Source organism: Salmo salar, chromosome 03 (genome assembly GCF_965601325.2).
Source record: "Salmo salar chromosome 03, fSalSal1, whole genome shotgun sequence".
NCBI lineage: Eukaryota > Metazoa > Chordata > Actinopteri > Salmoniformes > Salmonidae > Salmo > Salmo salar.
The window spans coordinates 16600576-16620246 of NC_138293.1; the positions used below are offsets into that span (position 1 = coordinate 16600576).

Sequence of the window (19671 nt, forward strand, 5' to 3'; positions counted from 1 at the left end):
CCCACCCAGCCAGCCAGTCACCCACCCACCCAGCCCGCCAGTCACCCACCCACCCAGCCAGTCACCCACCCAGCCAGCCAGTCACCCACCCAGCCAGCCAGTCACCCACCCAGCCCGCCAGTCACCCACCCACCCAGCCAGCCAGTCACCCAACCAGCCAGCCAGTCACCCACCCAGCCAGCCAGTCACCCACCCAGCCAGCCAGTCACCCACCCAGCCAGCCAGTCACCCACCCACCCAGCCAGTCACCCACCCAGCCAGCCAGTCAGCCACCCAGCCAGCCAGTCACCCACCCAGCCAGCCAGTCACCCACCCAGCCAGCCAGTCACCCACCCAGCCAGCCAGTCACCCACCCAGCCCGCCAGTCACCCACCCAGCCAGCCAGTCAGCCACCCAGCCAGCCAGTCACCCACCCAGCCCGCCAGTCACCCACCCAGCCCGCCAGTCACCCACCCAGCCCGCCAGTCACCCACCCAGCCAGCCAGTCACCCACCCAGCCCGCCAGTCACCCACCCAGCCAGCCAGTCACCCACCCAGCCCGCCAGTCACCCACCCAGCCAGCCAGTCACCCACCCAGCCAGCCAGTCACCCACCCACCCAGCCCGCCAGTCACCCACCCACCCAGCCAGTCACCCACCCAGCCAGCCAGTCACCCACCCAGCCAGCCAGCCAGTCACCCACCCAGCCCGCCAGTCACCCACCCACCCAGCCAGCCAGTCACCCACCCAGCCAGCCAGTCAGCCACCCAGCCAGCCAGTCACCCACCCACCCAGCCAGCCAGTCACCCACCCAGCCAGCCAGTCACCCACCCAGCCAGCCAGTCACCCACCCACCCAGCCAGTCACCCACCCAGCCAGCCAGTCAGCCACCCAGCCAGCCAGTCACCCACCCAGCCAGCCAGTCAGCCACCCAGCCAGCCAGTCACCCACCCAGCCAGCCAGTCACCCACCCAGCCAGCCAGTCACCCACCCAGCCCGCCAGTCACCCACCCAGCCAGCCAGTCAGCCACCCAGCCAGCCAGCCAGTCACCCACCCAGCCAGCCAGTCACCCACCCAGCCAGCCAGTCACCCACCCAGCCAGCCAGTCACCCACCCAGCCCGCCAGTCACCCACCCAGCCAGCCAGTCAGCCACCCAGCCAGCCAGTCACCCACCCAGCCAGCCAGTCACCCACCCAGCCAGCCAGTCACCCACCCAGCCAGCCAGTCAGCCACCCAATCAGCCAGCCAGTCTTAACAGAGCTATATTCGTCTAATGATCAACTTTCTCTCTCTGAGTGCTCTCTGGACTGAGAAACCCTGACACAGCAGATTGCCTTCATGGCCCTCATTCATATCCTCATCATCAGCTGATGAGATGTTGGCCCCTGCACCAAAGCTCCATGGCAACCACGGCGCAACGGCAACCCAGCGGCCCTCTCAGCCGTGGCGTGGTGGAATGCTGTGGTTACTGAGGGGAGATGTAAAGAGAGGGACATGCCTCTCCCCTCTAACACTCCTGATTAGCACATCAGACACAGAGAGACCACAGGCCGCTCCAGACAGACACACTAACCTCGAGAGCGCGCCACACACACATGGATACACACTGACCCGGGGACACACAGAGAGCAAAGGCAGAGACCTCGGATGTACACACACACACACACACACACACACACACACACACACACACACACACACACACACACACACACACCTCACACTGACCCGAGGACATGCAGTTGAAAGACTCCACTTTCAGTCAGTAGATTCTCTATCTTTTCTCTCACTCTCCCACCATCAAAACACTTCCCCCTCTCTTTCCCCAGAGAACCACATTTCTTTACCTCTGCTGTATTTGTTTGTGTGAAATACACAAATGAAGGCTTGATAAACACATTCTGTGAAGTGATACAAGTCTTTCTGTGTGCTTGGTGTGAATCATGTTTGTGTGTCTGTGCGCTCAAGCACCTGTGTCTTTGGGCTTGTAAACTATGTGTGAGAGAGCGAGGAAAAGAGGTTGAGGAGTGTGAGCATGTGTGTGGGAGACAGATTACAGTGTGTGTCTGTGTGTGGGAGACAGATTACAGTGTGTGTCTGTGTGTGGGAGAAAGATTACAGTGTGTGTCTGTGTGTGGGAGACAGATTACAGTGTGTGTCTGTGTGTGGGAGACAGATTACAGTGTGTGTGTGTGTGGGAGACAGATTACAGTGTGTGTCTGTGTGTGGGAGACAGATTACAGTGTGTGTCTGTGTGTGGGAGACAGATTACAGTGTGTGTCTGTGTGTGGGAGACAGATTACAGTGTGTGTCTGTGTGGGAGACAGATTACAGTGTGTGTCTGTGTGGGAGACAGATTACAGTGTGTGTCTGTGTGGGAGACAGATTACAGTGTGTGTCTGTGTGGGAGACAGATTACAGTGTGTGTCTGTGTGTGGGAGACAGATTACAGTGTGTGTCTGTGTGTGGGAGACAGATTACAGTGTGTGTCTGTGTGTGGGAGACAGATTACAGTGTGTGTCTGTGTGTGGGAGACAGATTACAGTGTGTGTCTGTGTGTGGGAGACAGATTACAGTGTGTGTCTGTGTGTGGGAGACAGATTGTGTGTCTGTGTGGGAGACAGATTACAGTGTGTGTCTGTGTGTGGGAGACAGATTACAGTGTGTGGGAGACAGATTACAGTGTGTGTCTGTGTGTGGGAGACAGATTACAGTGTGTGTCTGTGTGTGGGAGACAGATTACTGTGTGTGTCTGTGTGTGGGAGACAGATTACAGTGTGTGTCTGTGTGTGGGAGACAGATTACAGTGTGTGTCTGTGTGTGGGAGACAGATTACAGTGTGTGTCTGTGTGGGAGACAGATTGTGTGTCTGTGTGGGAGACAGATTACAGTGTGTGTCTGTGTGTGGGAGACAGATTACAGTGTGTGTCTGTGTGTGGGAGACAGATTACAGTGTGTGTCTGTGTGTGGGAGACAGATTACAGTGTGTGTCTGTGTGTGAGAGACAGATTACAGTGTGTGTCTGTGTGTGGGAGACAGATTACAGTGTGTGTCTGTGTGGGAGACAGATTGTGTGTCTGTGTGGGAGACAGATTACAGTGTGTGTCTGTGTGTGGGAGGCAGATTACAGTGTGTGGGAGACAGATTACAGTGTGTGTCTGTGTGTGGGAGACAGATTACAGTGTGTGTCTGTGTGGGAGACAGATTACAGTGTGTGTCTGTGTGTGGGAGACAGATTACAGTGTGTGTCTGTGTGTGGGAGACAGATTACAGTGTGTGTCTGTGTGGGAGACAGATTGTGTGTCTGTGTGGGAGACAGATTACAGTGTGTGTCTGTGTGTGGGAGGCAGATTACAGTGTGTGGGAGACAGATTACAGTGTGTGTCTGTGTGTGGGAGACAGATTACAGTGTGTGTCTGTGTGTGGGAGACAGATTACAGTGTGTGTCTGTGTGTGGGAGACAGATTACAGTGTGTGTCTGTGTGTGGGAGACAGATTACAGTGTGTGTCTGTGTGTGGGAGACAGATTACAGTGTGTGTCTGTGTGGGAGACAGATTGTGTGTCTGTGTGGGAGACAGATTACAGTGTGTGTCTGTGTGTGGGAGACAGATTACAGTGTGTGGGAGACAGATTACAGTGTGTGTCTGTGTGTGGGAGACAGATTACAGTGTGTGTCTGTGTGTGGGAGACAGACTACAGTGTGTGTCTGTGTGTGGGAGACAGATTACAGTGTTTGTCTGTGTGTGGGAGAGATTACAGTGTGTCTGTGTGTGGGAGACAGATTACAGTGTGTGTCTGTGTGTGGGAGACAGATTACAGTGTGTGTCTGTGTGGGAGACAGATTACAGTGTGTGTCTGTGTGGGAGACAGATTACAGTGTGTGGCTGTGTGTGGGAGACAGATTGCTGTGTGTGGGAGACAGATTACTGTGTGTGTCTGTGTGGGGGAGAGATTACAGTGTGTGTGTGTGTGTCTGTGTGTGGGAGACAGATTACAGTGTGTGTCTGTGTGTGGGAGACAGATTACAGTGTGTGTCTGTGTGTGGGAGACAGATTACAGTGTGTGTCTGTGTGTGGGAGACAGATTACAGTGTGTGTCTGTGTGGGAGACAGATTGTGTGTCTGTGTGGGAGACAGATTACAGTGTGTGTCTGTGTGTGGGAGACAGATTACAGTGTGTGTCTGTGTGTGGGAGACAGATTACAGTGTGTGTCTGTGTGTGGGAGACAGATTACAGTGTGTGTCTGTGTGTGGGAGACAGATTACAGTGTGTGTCTGTGTGTGGGAGACAGATTACAGTGTGTGTCTGTGTGTGGGAGACAGATTGTGTGTCTGTGTGGGAGACAGATTACAGTGTGTGTCTGTGTGTGGGAGACAGATTACAGTGTGTGGGAGACAGATTACAGTGTGTGTCTGTGTGTGGGAGACAGATTACTGTGTGTGTCTGTGTGTGGGAGACAGATTACAGTGTGTGTCTGTGTGTGGGAGACAGACTACAGTGTGTGTCTGTGTGTGGGAGACAGATTACAGTGTTTGTCTATGTGTGGGAGAGATTACAGTGTGTCTGTGTGTGGGAGACAGATTACAGTGTGTGTCTGTGTGTGGGAGACAGATTACAGTGTGTGTCTGTGTGGGAGACAGATTACAGTGTGTGTCTGTGTGGGAGACAGATTACAGTGTGTGGCTGTGTGTGGGAGACAGATTGCTGTGTGTGGGAGACAGATTACTGTGTGTGTCTGTGTGGGGGAGAGATTACAGTGTGTGTCTGTGTGGGAGACAGATTACTGTGTGTGTGTGTGTGTGTGTGTCTGTGTGTGGGAGACAGATTACAGTGTGTGTCTGTGTGTGGGAGAGATTACAGTGTGTCTGTGTGTGGGAGACAGATTACAGTGTGTGTCTGTGTGTGAGAGACAGATTACAGTGTGTGTCTGTGTGTGGGAGACAGATTACAGTGTGTTTCTGTGTGTGAGAGACAGATTACTGTGTGTGTGCGTACACATACACATCTATAGGGTTCCATACTCACTGTACGGTGGTGGTGATGTGTAGCTGTCTGAGGCCTGCTGTGGGGAACTGGCGTGAGTTGATGTAGGAGACCTTGGCCATGGCTGTGTTGACACTCTCCAGGTCCTCTCCCTCCATCACCAGCACCGACTGGGCTGGGTTGAAGTGGAACTGCACACACAGAATTACACATGAATCAACACATCGATACTAGAGGTGAAGTTCATTTACTGGGATGTCTTGCGAAGGTCTTGAACCTCTCGATTTGTACCGTTTCTACATGGATCGCCTTAAAAATAAATACTTAACCTAGGAGTATAATCATACTAATCAGATTAATGGTGATTTTTCAGATCTCCTAACAGTACTGTTTGTAGAACACAGACGTTATGACTTATAAGGGTAAGGTGTGTTTGTAGATTTTTGTCTGTATATATGTGTTTGTATGTGTGTACCAGCATGTCTGCAGAGCTGTCACCTTGATGTCCTTGCCCAGGCTCTCCAGTGAGTGGATATCCAGTCCTTCCTTACAGGCCTGTAGACAGGAGATGACTTTCTGGGTCTCGATCCTCCCTGGCCGGATGGTCAGCCCAGACAGACTGCCCCGGAAGAACTGGGTGAACCGTGGGGTGGACACCTCACCACCTAGGGAGGAGAAGAGGAAGGATGGGAGATCAAGGTTTGTTCAGTTCAAAGCTGCATCTCAAAACGGCTTCTGAGGAGATCATGTCCTCTCCTTCATCTGCTCTGATCTGAAACTACAGCGCAGGTGAAAGCAATATTGTCCTGGCCTCTATTATAATATAAGAATATGCTTTGGTAATTCTTTATTATACAGTCCTTTACGCTTTATTTACTCGGTCTAAGTTAGAAATTACACTTTAAGAAAAGATTTGAACCTACATAACTAACCTTTCAACAAGACTAACCTTTATAAATAAAGGTTTCAATAAAGGCTAACAGAGGGTGACCTTTGTTACCACCTTTCCTAAACATCAGGTAAATACCAAGCCAAACAGTACTGTAAAATAAAGCTGATCGCGTGACTACGGAAATGCCAGACAGTTTTGTTTGCCAGCTCCCATCTGCTCTCCCCACTTCTTTTTTAAAGCGACTGTCAAAACAACAAAATAAAAACATGTCCAATGTGAGGTAGATTTGGGCTCAGAGCGTCAGGGACATGAGACCTGTGAAACGCTGCCGTTGTCTTATTCAGATGAGTGTGTGTGCGTTTCCTCTTTGATCCACTGGCAGATGGAACTGGCAGTTTGCTAGTCGCTATAGTAACGTGCTAACGGCCCCAGAGCCGGGTCTCGCCACCTGCATCGGCTCCAGACTTACTGCTTCTGATTTTTGTATTATTATGGCGTTATCAATTAACTGTTGTGGCACCGAAGGACAGATTGAGGGAGCATATTTTGGGCTCATTTCAGTATCGTCCTACCAAAAGAGGATCATTTGAACACGTTCAATGTGTAGGCCTCAGTATGCTAGCATATGCCATTTCTGCACATCTGGCAGTATAGTATTTAAACCTGCAGTGAGAAAGATGGCAATTAAGTTTAAATCAACAGTTTGACTTTGCTCTATTACGAAAAGAGAGTAGGTTCAAGATTATGGTTAAGAAGAGGCAGAACATGACAGTAGGCCTAAGGCCAGCAAAAGTTGCTCTGCACTATACTTCCCTAGTAGGGAAGTATAGTAATTACATGGCATACATTGCTTGTCTACTCTGCTGAAAAGCACCGTTCAAAGCAATCTCCATAAACGTTTCCCCAACGAAAATGGGTGAAAAAATCTAATAAACTCTGTCGTTCTAGTCTCAAGTCACACATCTTGTTTCGATTTGGGGGAGCTAAAATTATGTCTGGGGCCTTTCGTTCTGCGTGTCTCTTCATTACGTTGTTGATTGTGTGCAGGGTGGTGGGTACTTAGAAAGGCAATCCTGTTCACTAACGGTCTGCAAAGTTATCAGTTGCGGCTTAGTGAAGCTTAAAGCAGCTTCACTGGGTTGTAATAGCCAAAGAACTTGTCTTCCATTCAGACTGTCTTAATCCCTTCTGCAGGGCTTTCTCACACAATCACAGATTCATGGAAAGAGAGAGGGAACAAGAGAAAAGAGAAAATTGCAATCAGGAGCCAGATTAAAATAAATTCAAATGACACGAAAATGCCATTGACGTTGGACCTCGATGCCTCAAGTGGGGCTCGTGATTTAGCTGTATCCATCTCCTGGACCTGCTCCCCCCAGCAAACACATTTACATCATTATTATTTTGAATCATAAAAGCTATGGTAAGTAGTGCTTCTTCGTTCCAATGGGATCATTAGCCTCCTCTTTTCAAGCGGCTGGAATAGACAGCCTGTGTTTCCTGTTTGATGTCTCCAAGGTTGAGCCTCTTTGATTTGAAAAAGAATGACTCGATGTTAGAGGTTGTTTCACGAGCCAATGCTAACTAGCGTTAGTGCAATGACTGGAAGTCTATGGTAACTAGGTTGACCAATTTGACCAAACGTGTATTTTTCCATTTATATACACATTCTGTGTGTTAATCAAATCAACCCATTTGTTTTCCCTCAACCCTTGCTCTCTTTACGGGACACATGTATGCATCGCATGCACGTGACCAATAGAGCCTGAGCTATAGCATATCATAATCACATCAATAAATTGGTTATAACAAACTCTTAACACGTGATAGCAAAATGGATGCAGAGGACGTGACAAACTTGAAACGGGGGAATGTTTGTTTACTGGTTGCTCAGGAGGTAAAGGGGTAGTCGATTTGTGGAATACATTTTACTAGTTGTGACAAAATACTGGAGATCAAGAAAAAGAAGGTGAGAAGATCTGTGTGCATATTATATGTAACAAACAGGTGCTGTTAGATTACAATATAATTATTCTGACCGTTTGGAACAATGAAAACATTAAATAAATTATAAGCATACCAGAGAGTCTGTTGTAGTTTTATTTTATTTATTTATTTATTTATTGAAAAGCCTTTATTACAGCAAAGACTAAAAACAGTCACATTAATCTGTGAATGCAATTTCCGAAATGGAACGGTTTATTTCTTGTTTACGCTAATTATTCAAAGGTTGCTTTGTTATTTTATTTTAAAACTAAGATCCTTGATTGCATTTCAAATTATGAATGTGTCATGGGTGTCGTTGGGTTGTAATGACCAAAACGCAGCAGGAATGGGGATGCTCATCTTGATTATTTATTAAATAAAGTGAACACCAAAAACAACAAAAACGAAGAACGACAGACAGTTTAACAGGCTATAATAATGACAGCAGTGCTAAAGACAACTACCCACAAAATCCCCAGGTGAAAACAAGCATCTAATATATGACTCCCAATCAGGAACAACGACGTACAGCTGTTCCTGATCGGGAGCCACACGAACCACACAGAAATAGACAGACTAGAAAACCATAGAAAACCAACACTAGAACATGTACTCAAACCCCAGACTACATAAACCAAACACCCCTTTAATAATACACACAACCCCAACCATACGAAACAAATACCCTTCTGCCACGTCCTGACCAAATTATAATACAATTGCTCCCTCTGCTGGTCAGGACGTGACAGAATGACTTGTATGCTCTGTGATGACATTAATGAATGAATGATTGATACAGCAGCCTACAGCATATAGGTATTGAAATCAAATCAAACTTTATTTGTCACATGCGCCGAATACAACAAGTGTAGACTTTACTGTGAAATGCTTACTTACAAGCCCTTAACCAACAGTGCAGTTCAAGAAGAGTTAAGAAAATATTGACTAAGTAGACTAAAATAAAAAATTTGAATAAAAAGTAACACAATAAGAATAACAATAACGAGGATATATACAGGGGGCACCGGTACCGAGTCAGTGTGCGGGGGTACAGGTTAGTTGAGGTAATTTGTATGTGGGGGTGAAGTGAATATGCATAGATAATAAACACAGAGTAACAGCAGTGTACAAAAGGGAGGGGGGGTCAATGTAAATTGTCCGGTGGCGATTTTATTAATTGTTCAGCAGTCTTCTGGCTTGGGGATAGAAGACGTTGAAGAGCCTTTTGGTCCTAGACTTGGCGCTCCGTGCGGTAGCAGAGAAAACAATCTATAACTTGGGTGACAGGAGTCTCTGACAATTTTATGGGCTTTCCTCTGACACCGCCTATTATATACAGTGGGGGAAAAAAGTATTTGATCCCCTGCTGATTTTGTACGTTTGCCCACTTACAAAGAAATGATCAGTCTATAATTTTAATGGTAGGTTTATATGAACAGTGAGAGACAGAATAACATCAAAAAAATCCAGAAAAACACATGTCAAAAATGTTATAAATTGATTTGCATTTTAATGAGGGAAATAAGTATTTGAACCCTCTGCAAAACATGACTTAGTACTTGTTGGCAAAACCCTTGTTGGCAATCACAGAGGTCAGACGTTTCTTGTAGTTGGCCACCAGGTTTGCACACATCTCAGGAGGGATTTTGTCCCACTCCTCTTTGCAGATCTTCTCCAAGTCATTAAGGTTTCAAGGCTGACGTTTGGCAACTCGAACCTTCAGCTCCCTCCACAGATTTTCTAAGGGATTAAGGTCTGGAGACTGGCTAGGCCACTCCAGGACCTTAATGTGCTTCTTCTTGAGCCACTCCTTTGTTGCCTTGGCCGTGTGTTTTGGGTCATTGTCATGCTGGAATACCCATCCACGACCCATTTTCAATGCCCTGGCTGAGGGAAGGAGGTTCTCACCCAAGATTTGACAGTACATGGCCCCGTCAAATGATGCGGTGAAGTTGTCCTGTCCCCTTAGCAGAAAAACACCCCCAAAGCATAATATTTCCACCTCCACGTTTGACGGTGGAGATGGTGTTCTTGGGGTCATAGGCAGCATTCCTCCTCCTCCAAACACGGTGAGTTGAGTTGATGCCAAAGAGCTGCATTTTGGTCTCATCTGACCACAACACTTTCACCAGTTGTCCTCTGAATCATTCAGATGTTCATTGGCAAACTTCAGACGGGCATGTATATGTGCTTTCTTGAGCAGGGGGACCTTGTGGACGCTGCAGGATTTCAGTCCTTCACGGCGTAGTGTGTTACCAATTATTTTCTTGGTGACTATGGTCCCAGCTGCCTTGAGATCATTGACAAGATCCTCCCGTGTAGTTCTGGGCTGATTCCTCACCGTTCTCATGATCATTGCAACTCCACGAGGTGAGACCTTGCATGGAGCCCCAGGCCGAGGGATATTGACAGTTCTTTTGTGTTTCTTCCATTTGCGAATAATCGCACCAAATGTTGTCACCTTCTCACCAAACTGCTTAGCGATGGTCTTGTAGCCCATTCCAGCCTTGTGTAGGTCTACAATCTTGTCCCTGACATCCTTGGAGAGCTCTTTGGTCTTGGCCATGGTGGAGAGTTTGGAATCTGATTGATTGCTTGCTTCTGTGGACAGGTGTCTTTTATACAGGTAACAAGCTGCGGTTAGGAGCACTCCCTTTAAGAGTGTGCTCCTAATCTCAGCTCGTTACCTGTATAAAAGACACCTGGGAGCCAGAAATCTTTCTGATTGAGAGGGGGTCAAATACTTATTTCCCTCATTAAAAGGCAAATCAATTTATAACATTTTTTACATGCTTTTTTCTCTATATTTTTGTTGTTATTCTGTCTCTCACTGTTCAAATAAACCTACCATTAAAATGATAGACTGATCATTTCTTTGTCAGTGGGCAAACATACAAAATCAGCAGGGGATCAAATACTTTTTCCCCCCACTGTAGGTCCTGGATGGCAGGAAGCTTGGCCCCAGTGATGTACTGGGCCATTCGCACTACCCTCTGTAGCGCCTTACAGAGCAGTTGCCATAACAGGCGGTGATGCAACCGGTCAGGATGCTCTCGATGGTGCAGCTGTATAACCTCCTGGGGATGCCACATTTTTAAGTCTCCTGAGGGGGAAAAGGTTTTGTCGTGCCCTCTTCACGACACTCTTGGTATGTTTGGACCATGATAGTTCGTTGGTGATGTGGACACCAAGGAACTTTCTGTCTGAAAGATATCAGTTTGTCTCTGTGGATGGTTTCTCCTCTGACAAATCAACTCTAAATGTCGGTGTTCCTCAAGGCTCCGTTTTAGGACCACTATTGTTTTCACTATATATTTTACCTCTTGGTGATGTCATTCGGAAACATAATGTTAACTTTCACTGCTATGCAGACGACACACAGCTGTACATTTTGATGAAACATGGTGAAGCCCCAAAATTGCCCTCCCTGGAAGTCTGTGGAAGTGGATGGCTGCAAATGTTATACTTTTGAACTTGGACAAAACAGAGATGCTAGTTCTAGATCCCAAGAAACAAAGAGATCTTCTGTTGAATCTGACAATTCATCTTGAAGGTTGTACAGTTGTCTCAAATTAAACTGTGAAGGACCTCGGGTTACTCTCGACCCTGATATCTCTTTTGACGAACATATCAAGACTGTTTCAAGGACAGCTTTTTCCCATCTACATAACATTGCAAAAGTAAAAAATGATGCATAAAAATGTATCCATGTTTTTGTCACTTCTAGGTTAGACTACTGCAATGCTCTACTTTCCGGCTACCCGGATAAAGCAATAAAAAAACTTAAGTTAGTGCTAAACACGGCTGCTAGAATCTTGACTGGAACCAAAACATTTGATCATATTACTCCAGTGCTAGCCTCTCTACACTGGCTTCCTGTTAAGGCAAGAGCTGATTTCAAGGTTTTACTGCTAACCTACAAAGCATTACATGGGCTTGCTCCTACCTATCTTTCAGATTTGGTCCTGCCGTACATACCTACACGTACGCTACGGTCACAAGACGCAAGCCTCCTTATTGTCCCTAGAATTTCTAAGCAAACAGCTGGAGGCAGGGCTTTCTCCTATAGAGCTCCATTTTTTTGGAATGGTCTGCCTACCCATGTGAGAGACGCAGACTCGGTCTCAACCTTTAAGTCTTTATTGAAGACTCATCTCTTCAGTAGGTCCAATGATTGAGTGTAGTCTGGCCCAGGAGTGTGAAGGTGAAAGGAAAGGCACTGGAGCAACGAACCGCCCTTGCTGTCTCTGCCTGGCTGGTTCCCCTGTCTCCACTGGGTTTCTCTGCCTCAAACCCTATTACAGGGGCTGAGTCACTGGCTTACTGGTGCTCTTCCATGCCGTTCCTAGGAGGGGTGCGTCACTTAGTGGGTTGAGTCACTGATGTGATCTTCCTGTCCAGGTTGGCACCCCCCCTTGGGTTGTGCCGTGGGGGAGATCTTCGTGGGCTATACTCGGCCTTGTCTCAGGATGGTAAGTTGATGGTTGGAGATATCCCTCAAGTGGTGTGGGAGCTGTGCCTTGGCAAAGTGGGTGGGGTTATATCCTGCCTGTTTGGCCCTGTCTGGGGGTATCGTCGGACGGGGCCACAGTGTCTCCCAATCCCTCCTGTCTCAGCCTCCAGTATTTATGCTGCAATAGTTTATGTGTATGTGGTGTCATCACTGAACATTTGAACATCTTGGCCATGTTCTGTTATAATCTCCACCTGGCACAGCCAGAAGAGGACTGGCCACCCCTCATAGCCTTGCTTCCTCTCTAGGTTTCTTCCTAGGTTCTGGCCTTTCTAGGGAGTTTCTGTACAGCACTTTGTGACATCAGCTGATGTAAGAAGGGCTTTATAAATACATTTGATTGATTGAACTTGAAACTCTTGACCCGCTCCTCTAAAGCCCCGTCGATATTAATGGGGGCCTGTTCAGCCTGCCTTTTCCTGTAGTCTGTAGAAATATAGGCCTAAGTAAGTTATGTTATTAAGACTAAACAGGATGCCTACAGCTTGATTGTGGTTATACAAGGCTGCTATATTAACCTCACAAATGATAACGACATGACATATTATTATAATAATGAGGATCATAATAGTAATAATTACAATAAGAAGGAGATTATTATACATTTGATTTTTCAGACAATTTGGAACAGTGAAAACAACACTAAATAAACTATAAGTAATAACAAAGAGGCTGTTGCAAAAATTAAAAGCAGATGAATTTGGGAAATTGTTTATCCGACATGTCGTGGTTGCGTGAGGCTTAGTGCTCACAGAATCAGTAGGCTATTAAACAAACACTCAAACAGAAGCAGGATCTGTCTTATTTCTGTAGATATACATGGATAATTTATAAAGCCAGGCACATTTAACAGTTAGGCTATTGATTATAGGCCTAATTGAGTTGGGGTTTCCATTCTCCTCATTTTTCTTAGACAATTAAGTCAAGGGCTGTTTTCTCATTTCCTAACTCTGCTGCTGCCTCCGCCGCATTGTTCCCAACACCAATATGCTGGTTAACTATTATGCACATAGCAACATGGTCTAGGAAAAGGCGCCAATTCAACAGTGCTGCGGACAACGACCACTATCCAACGTGGGAAAAAGCGTTGTTCTTACCATAATATAACCATATACTGTACAATTAAAGTAGCACATGTCTTAGAGTGATGGACTGTGCCATCCCCATGGCCTCCACAATGGATCAGTCCACTCAGACAGGCGCGAATCAGACAGGTGTCTTGTACACCCTGAACAATTTTTGCCACTGCTCAACTGAAGAAATCTCAGTCGACCAACAGCCTATCGACCAGTCAACTAAATGGGGTCACCCCTAATGGTAACAGCTAGCATGCGCTAATGCTAGTTAGCAACCGAGATAAAGCTAGTTAGCAACTTCCTTCAAACTGCACAAAGACACCCCAATGGTAATGCTCAGGGAAATGGCTGAAACATGATATGAAACATACATAGGGCCCTTTTCAATCAAACCCAATATGCAGGGGTTTCTGGGATATTGAAAATCTCTGCATTCTTTGTGTGCTCTGAGATAGCATGTCTGAATCCAAGAGAAACTCCCTCCCCTCCCTTTATTTTACAGTACAAAATATTGTTATTCTGGTACGGTGCCCATATTAGGACAGCCTCAGAGTTTCAAGGAGTTGGAATGAACACAGGACAGTATATAAGAGTCTATAATGACCTTGCCAGCAGGCACCCACTGTCAGCTGAGTGTCGATTGACGAGGGATGGATGGGCCAATCGTCCGTCACCAGGTAGGGTTCGTAGGTCACGCCATCCACAAAGAGCGTCACGGCAGGAAACTCCACGTTGATCACGTAGTAGTGCCACTCCTTATCACAGATCTGTAAGATATAGGGACATGACGTTAGCATTGAGTTAAACCCACCAATGAGTTGTGTAGATCTAGTTGGTATTTAAGCACATTGATAATCACCTTCACACATACTTCATTGGATTCAATAAGATATAATACTGTAACAAACAAACCCATGTGGATGATATTTCTTAAATTAACAATTTATTTATGGTTATCATAAAGCCCAAACCCAACAACGCATGTTTGGAAGTCTCCCAACCAATCTCAGTAATGAAATACACATTAAACTTAATTCAGATTCATCCCGCTTCTCTCTTGTTAATTTGTTCTCAGGATAATTAATGAAGTTTAACTGTAAGGAGTCGCTCATTAAGGGGACATGGATTTACGAGCGCTGAGTCAGGGGACCATCACACAACTTTTTCATTAAGCCCAAAACACTAACTTATTCCAAAACCTCCCTGGGGGAAGAACCAAAGCCTGTCAAATCCAGCCCAGCAGTCAGTCAAGCGCCAGCCAATCGAAAGGAAATTGACCCAGCTCAGCTCTTATAATAATAGTGTTATGTTCCCCCCTGGCAAGTGTCTAGTGTTGAGATACTTCCAGGGAGAAGTTGGCCCCACGCTCTGATCTTGAATCAGCTTTTAACTCCCCAACTGTGAGTTGTAACTATCAGGGGGTACACTGCGAAACTGACCTTGGATTAGATGTTTGAGGGGCAATTGCAGCGTACATGGTTGAGATCTATTGTGGAGGGAGATAGCTGTCAAATAGTAGTACTGCAACACTGTAGATGATTGGATAGAATCCCCCACGCACAGAGCTAGGATCAGCTTTCAACTCCCAATTCAACTCCAAACTGGCTTTAGATCAGAAGTTGAGGGAAACTTCATTCTATTAAATCAACTATATGGAGGGAGATAACTGTCAAACAGTGTGTTTGTAGATGTCTCCAGAGTGCTCTGAGGGGTTTATCATTCAAGTAATGCAATCTCATGCTGCTGATTTACCAGTGAGCCTTGAACAACCTCTCTAGTCAGCGCACAAGGCAGTCAGGCATGGCTAACTCCTTCCCTGATGCCTCGCACACCCAGGAAGCCTTTCATGCTCACAAACATGAGGCATCATTTAAAATGTTGTTTCCTTTAATCAGTGTGAGTAAGACCGCATTAGGTCGCTCGCTGTCGGTAAACACTGATACGCGGCCCACGCAGTGGTAAACACCGATACGCAGCCCATGCAGCGGTAAACACCGATATGCAGCCCACGCAGCGGTAAACACCGATATGTGGCCCACACAGCGGTAAACACCGATACGCGGCCCACGCAGCGGTAAACACCGATACGCAGCCCACGCAGTGGTAAACACCGATACGCAGCCCACGCAGTGGTAAACACCGATACGCGGCCCACGCAGTGGTAAACACCGATACGCGGCCCACGCAGTGGTAAACACCGATACGCAGTGGTAAACACTGATACGCGGCCCACACAGCGGTAAACACCGATATGTGGCCCACACAGCGGTAAACACCGATATGCGGCCCACACAGCGGTAAACACCGATATGCGGCCCACACAGCGGTAAACACCGATATGCGGCCCACGCAGTGGTAAACACCGATATGCAGCCCACGCAGTGGTAAACACCGATACGCGGCCCACACAGCGGTAAACACCGATATGCAGCCCACGCAGTGGTAAACACCGATACGCAGTGGTAAACACCGATATGCAGCCCACGCAGTGGTAAACACCGATATGCAGCCCACGCAGTGGTAAACACTGATACGCGGCCCACACAGCGGTAAACACCGATACGCAGCGGTAAACATCGATATGCAGCCCACGCAGCGGTAAACACCGATACGCAGCGGTAAACACCGATATATATACCTATACAAAGGCACTTGTAGTCACCCACACATCCCTACGTGTGCACGGACGCATGCAGGCACACACACACACACACACACACACACACACACACACACACACACACACACACACACACACACACACACACACACACACACAGGTGTCGCTGTCACGCTGTGGAGAGTAAAATGTCAGAGAGACCTCCTGTAACTGACTGATGTCTCCTGGGAACAACCACTCTCAGTAGCTTCTCTCTGACTATTCTCTCCAGGGAGATACCACGCCACTCCTCACTGCATAGACCCTCCTCTGATCTCCCTCTCTGGGTACTACCGTCTCTCTACCGGCCTTTGAATGCCTCTCTATGGGACAGGTTCACTAACTAAGCATTTTGCACCAGGCAAAAAAAAAATCCAGTCATAAAACACCAAACAGAAAGCTAAAGCAAAGCATGTAACAGTATTCATTTAAAATGTTCCTTGAAATGTCTTAACCATCCTCTTTGCCCTTACTGTTGCCTTTTTGTTCTGGTCTCTATGGTAAATATCCTCTGGGAAACACAGGTGTACATTTTTTCACCTGGAGAAAAATAGCAAATCTGTCCCTATGTGTCACAGTGATCTCAGAGAAGCTGGTTTACATGTACTGGTGGTGCTGGTTGCTATTTGAAAGACTATGAGCATGTTGAATTACAGATCATACTTTTGATAACTCTATAAGCTGTTGGTTAGGGGCTCGTAAGTAAGCATTTCATTGTAAGGTTGTATTCAGCGCATGTGACTAATAACATTTGATTTGATTTGAGTCCACCTGTGGTAAATTCAATTGACTGGACATGATTTGGAAAGGCAAACACCTGTCTATATAAGGTCCCACAGTTGACAGTGCATGTCAGACCATGAGGTCAAAGGAATAGTCCGTAGAACTCAGAGACAGGATTGCTTCGAGGCACCGATCTGGGAAAGGGTACCAAAAATGTCTGCAGCATTAAATGTTGTGTAAATTAGACTTATGTCCACAAATGTACCTATTACATGTACAGTTGAGGTCGGAAGTTTACATACACCATACATTTAAACTCAGTTTCATAATTCCTGACATTTAATCCTAGTAAAAATTCCCTGTGTTAGGTCAGTTAGGATCACCACTTTATTTTAAGAATGTGAAATGTCAGATTATTAGTATAGTGATTTATTTCAGCTTTTATTTCTTTCATCACATTCCCAGAGGGCCAGAAGTTTACATACATTCAATTAGTATTTGGTAGCATTGCCTTTAAATTGTTTAACTTGGGTCAAATGTTTTGGGTAGCCTTCAACAAGCTTCCCACAATAAGTTGGGTGAATTTTGGCCCATTCCTCCTGACAGAGCTGGTGTAACTGAGTCAGGTTTGTAGGCCTCCTTGCTCACACACAATTTTTCAGTTCTGCCCATAGATTTTCTATAGGATTGAGGTCAGGGCTTTGCAGAGTTGGGACCAAGTCATTGTTTTACAAGTCACAAGTAAGTCTCAAGTCTTAGCACTCAAGTCCCAAGTCAAGTCCCAAGTCAAGACAAGCAAGTCTGAGTCAAGTCTCAAGTCAAGAATCAAGTTCCCAATAGTGATCGACTATCGAGGATTGCTATAGGGCGCAATCGGGCAATGTAGGCTTGTACAAAGTCGCCCAACCTTAACACACACACACACACACACACACACACACACACACACACACACAGACTCTGTGTGGTTACAGTAGGCTAACGAATGTCAATGGTTTTAGGAACAGCAGTAACATCAGGCAGGATTTAGGCTACCAACTGCCTAGCCAGTTGTAGCTCAATCTTGGGTGCAATGATCACGTTCCCACACTGACTGACTGTGTGGAGGCTCATTGATTTAACGTTACGTTAGCCTACACGATACACTAGTAAAGTAATAAAATATATAGCTGCCGGCTATATTAGCCACGACTCACCGTTCCTTGTGCAGCTTCAAATGTCGAACAAAGTTGTAAATTATTGCGCCTCTGTCTGTAATTTTCTTCCCGCATGTTTTGCAAGTTGCAATCCGTTTTTTGTTAATACAGCGTCGTCTTTACATCCGAAAATAATAATTTGGGGTATCATCTTTCCAAGGGCTCCATCTGAATTCACCCTGCCGACGTTCCTCTGCACTGCCATGCACAACTTTTTCTCAGCTGGCACAATTTGATTGGCTGCTGTCCGATTCAAACTATAATCCTTTAAATGAAGAGTAGATAAACTGCACACTTTTTTTAATAGCATAATTTGTAATATTTGGGCTTGGGGAGGGTATCAAGTCAGGTCGAGTCAAAAGGCTCAAGTCCAAGTCAAGTCATGAGTCATTGGTGTTAAAGTCAAAGTCGAGTTGCAAGTCATCATATTTGTGACTCGAGTCTGACTCGAGTCCAAGTCATGTGACTCGAGTCCACACCTCTGGGGCTTTGTGATGGCCACTCCAATACCTTAACTTTATTGTCCTTAAGCCATTTTGCCACAACTTTGGAAGTATGCTTGGGGTCATTGTCCATTTGGAAGACCCATTTGCGACCAAGCTTTAACTTCCTGACTGATGTCTAGAGATGTTTCAGTATATCCACATCATTTTCCTGCCTCATGATGCCATCTATTTTGTGAAGTGCACCAGTCCCTCCTGCAGCAAAGCACCCCCACAACATGATTCTGCCACCCCCGTGCTTCACGGTTGGGATGGTGTTCTTCGGCTTGCAAGCCTCCCCCTTTTCCCTCCAAACATAACGATGGTCATTATGGCCAAACAGTTCAATTTTGTTTCATCAGACCAGAGGACATTTCTCCAAAAAGTACAATCTTTGTCCCCATGTGCAGTTGCAAACTGTAGTCTGGCTTTTTTATGGCGGTTTTGGACCTGTGGCTTCTTCCTTGCTGAGCGGCCTTTCAGGTTTGTCAATATAGGACTCGTTTAACTGTGGATATAGATACTTTTGTACCTGTTTCCTCCAGCATCTTCACAAGGTCCTTTGCTGTTGTACTGGGATTGATTTGCACTTTTTGCACCAAAGTACGTTCATCTCTAGGAGACAGAACGCGTCTCCTTCCTGAGCGGTATGACGGCTGCGTGGTCCCATGGTGTTTATAGCGTACTATTGTTTGTACAGATGAACATGGTACCTTCAGGGGTTTGGAAATTGCTCCCAAGGATGAACCAGACTTGTGGAGGTCTACAATTCTTTTTCTGAGGTCTTGGCTGATTTCTTTTGATTTTCCCAAGATGTCAAGCAAAGAGGCACTGAGTTTGAAGGTAGGCCTTGAAATACATCCACAAGTACACCTCCGATTGACTCAAATGATGTCAATTAGAAGCTTCTAAAGCCATGACATAATTTTCTGGAATTTTCCAAGCTGTTTAATAAAGGCACAGTCAACTTTGTGTATGTAAACTTCTGACCCACTGGAATTGTGATACAGTGAATTATAAGTGAAATAATCTGTCTGTAAATAATTACTTGTGTCATGCACAAAGTAGATGTCCTAACCGACTTGCCAAAACTATAGTTTGTTAACAAGAAATTTGTGGAGTGGTTGAAAAACGAGTTTTAGTGACTCCAACCTAAGTGAATGTAAACTTCTCACTTCAA

At 46.1% G+C, this 19671-nt stretch overlaps 1 protein-coding gene across 1 annotated transcript in view; it reads right to left on the minus strand.

Moving 5' to 3' along the window:
- The window catches only part of LOC106599045 (calsyntenin-2), a 282535-nt gene that overhangs the window by 12149 nt on the left and 250715 nt on the right, over nt 1-19671 (minus strand). The window contains exons 9-11 of the mRNA XM_014190100.3: nt 14036-14198; nt 5463-5629; nt 5007-5155 (exon numbers count right to left, since the gene is read on the minus strand). Coding sequence (XP_014045575.1) covers nt 5007-5155; nt 5463-5629; nt 14036-14198 — 479 coding nt within the window. The remainder of the gene's footprint in view (nt 1-5006; nt 5156-5462; nt 5630-14035; nt 14199-19671) is intronic.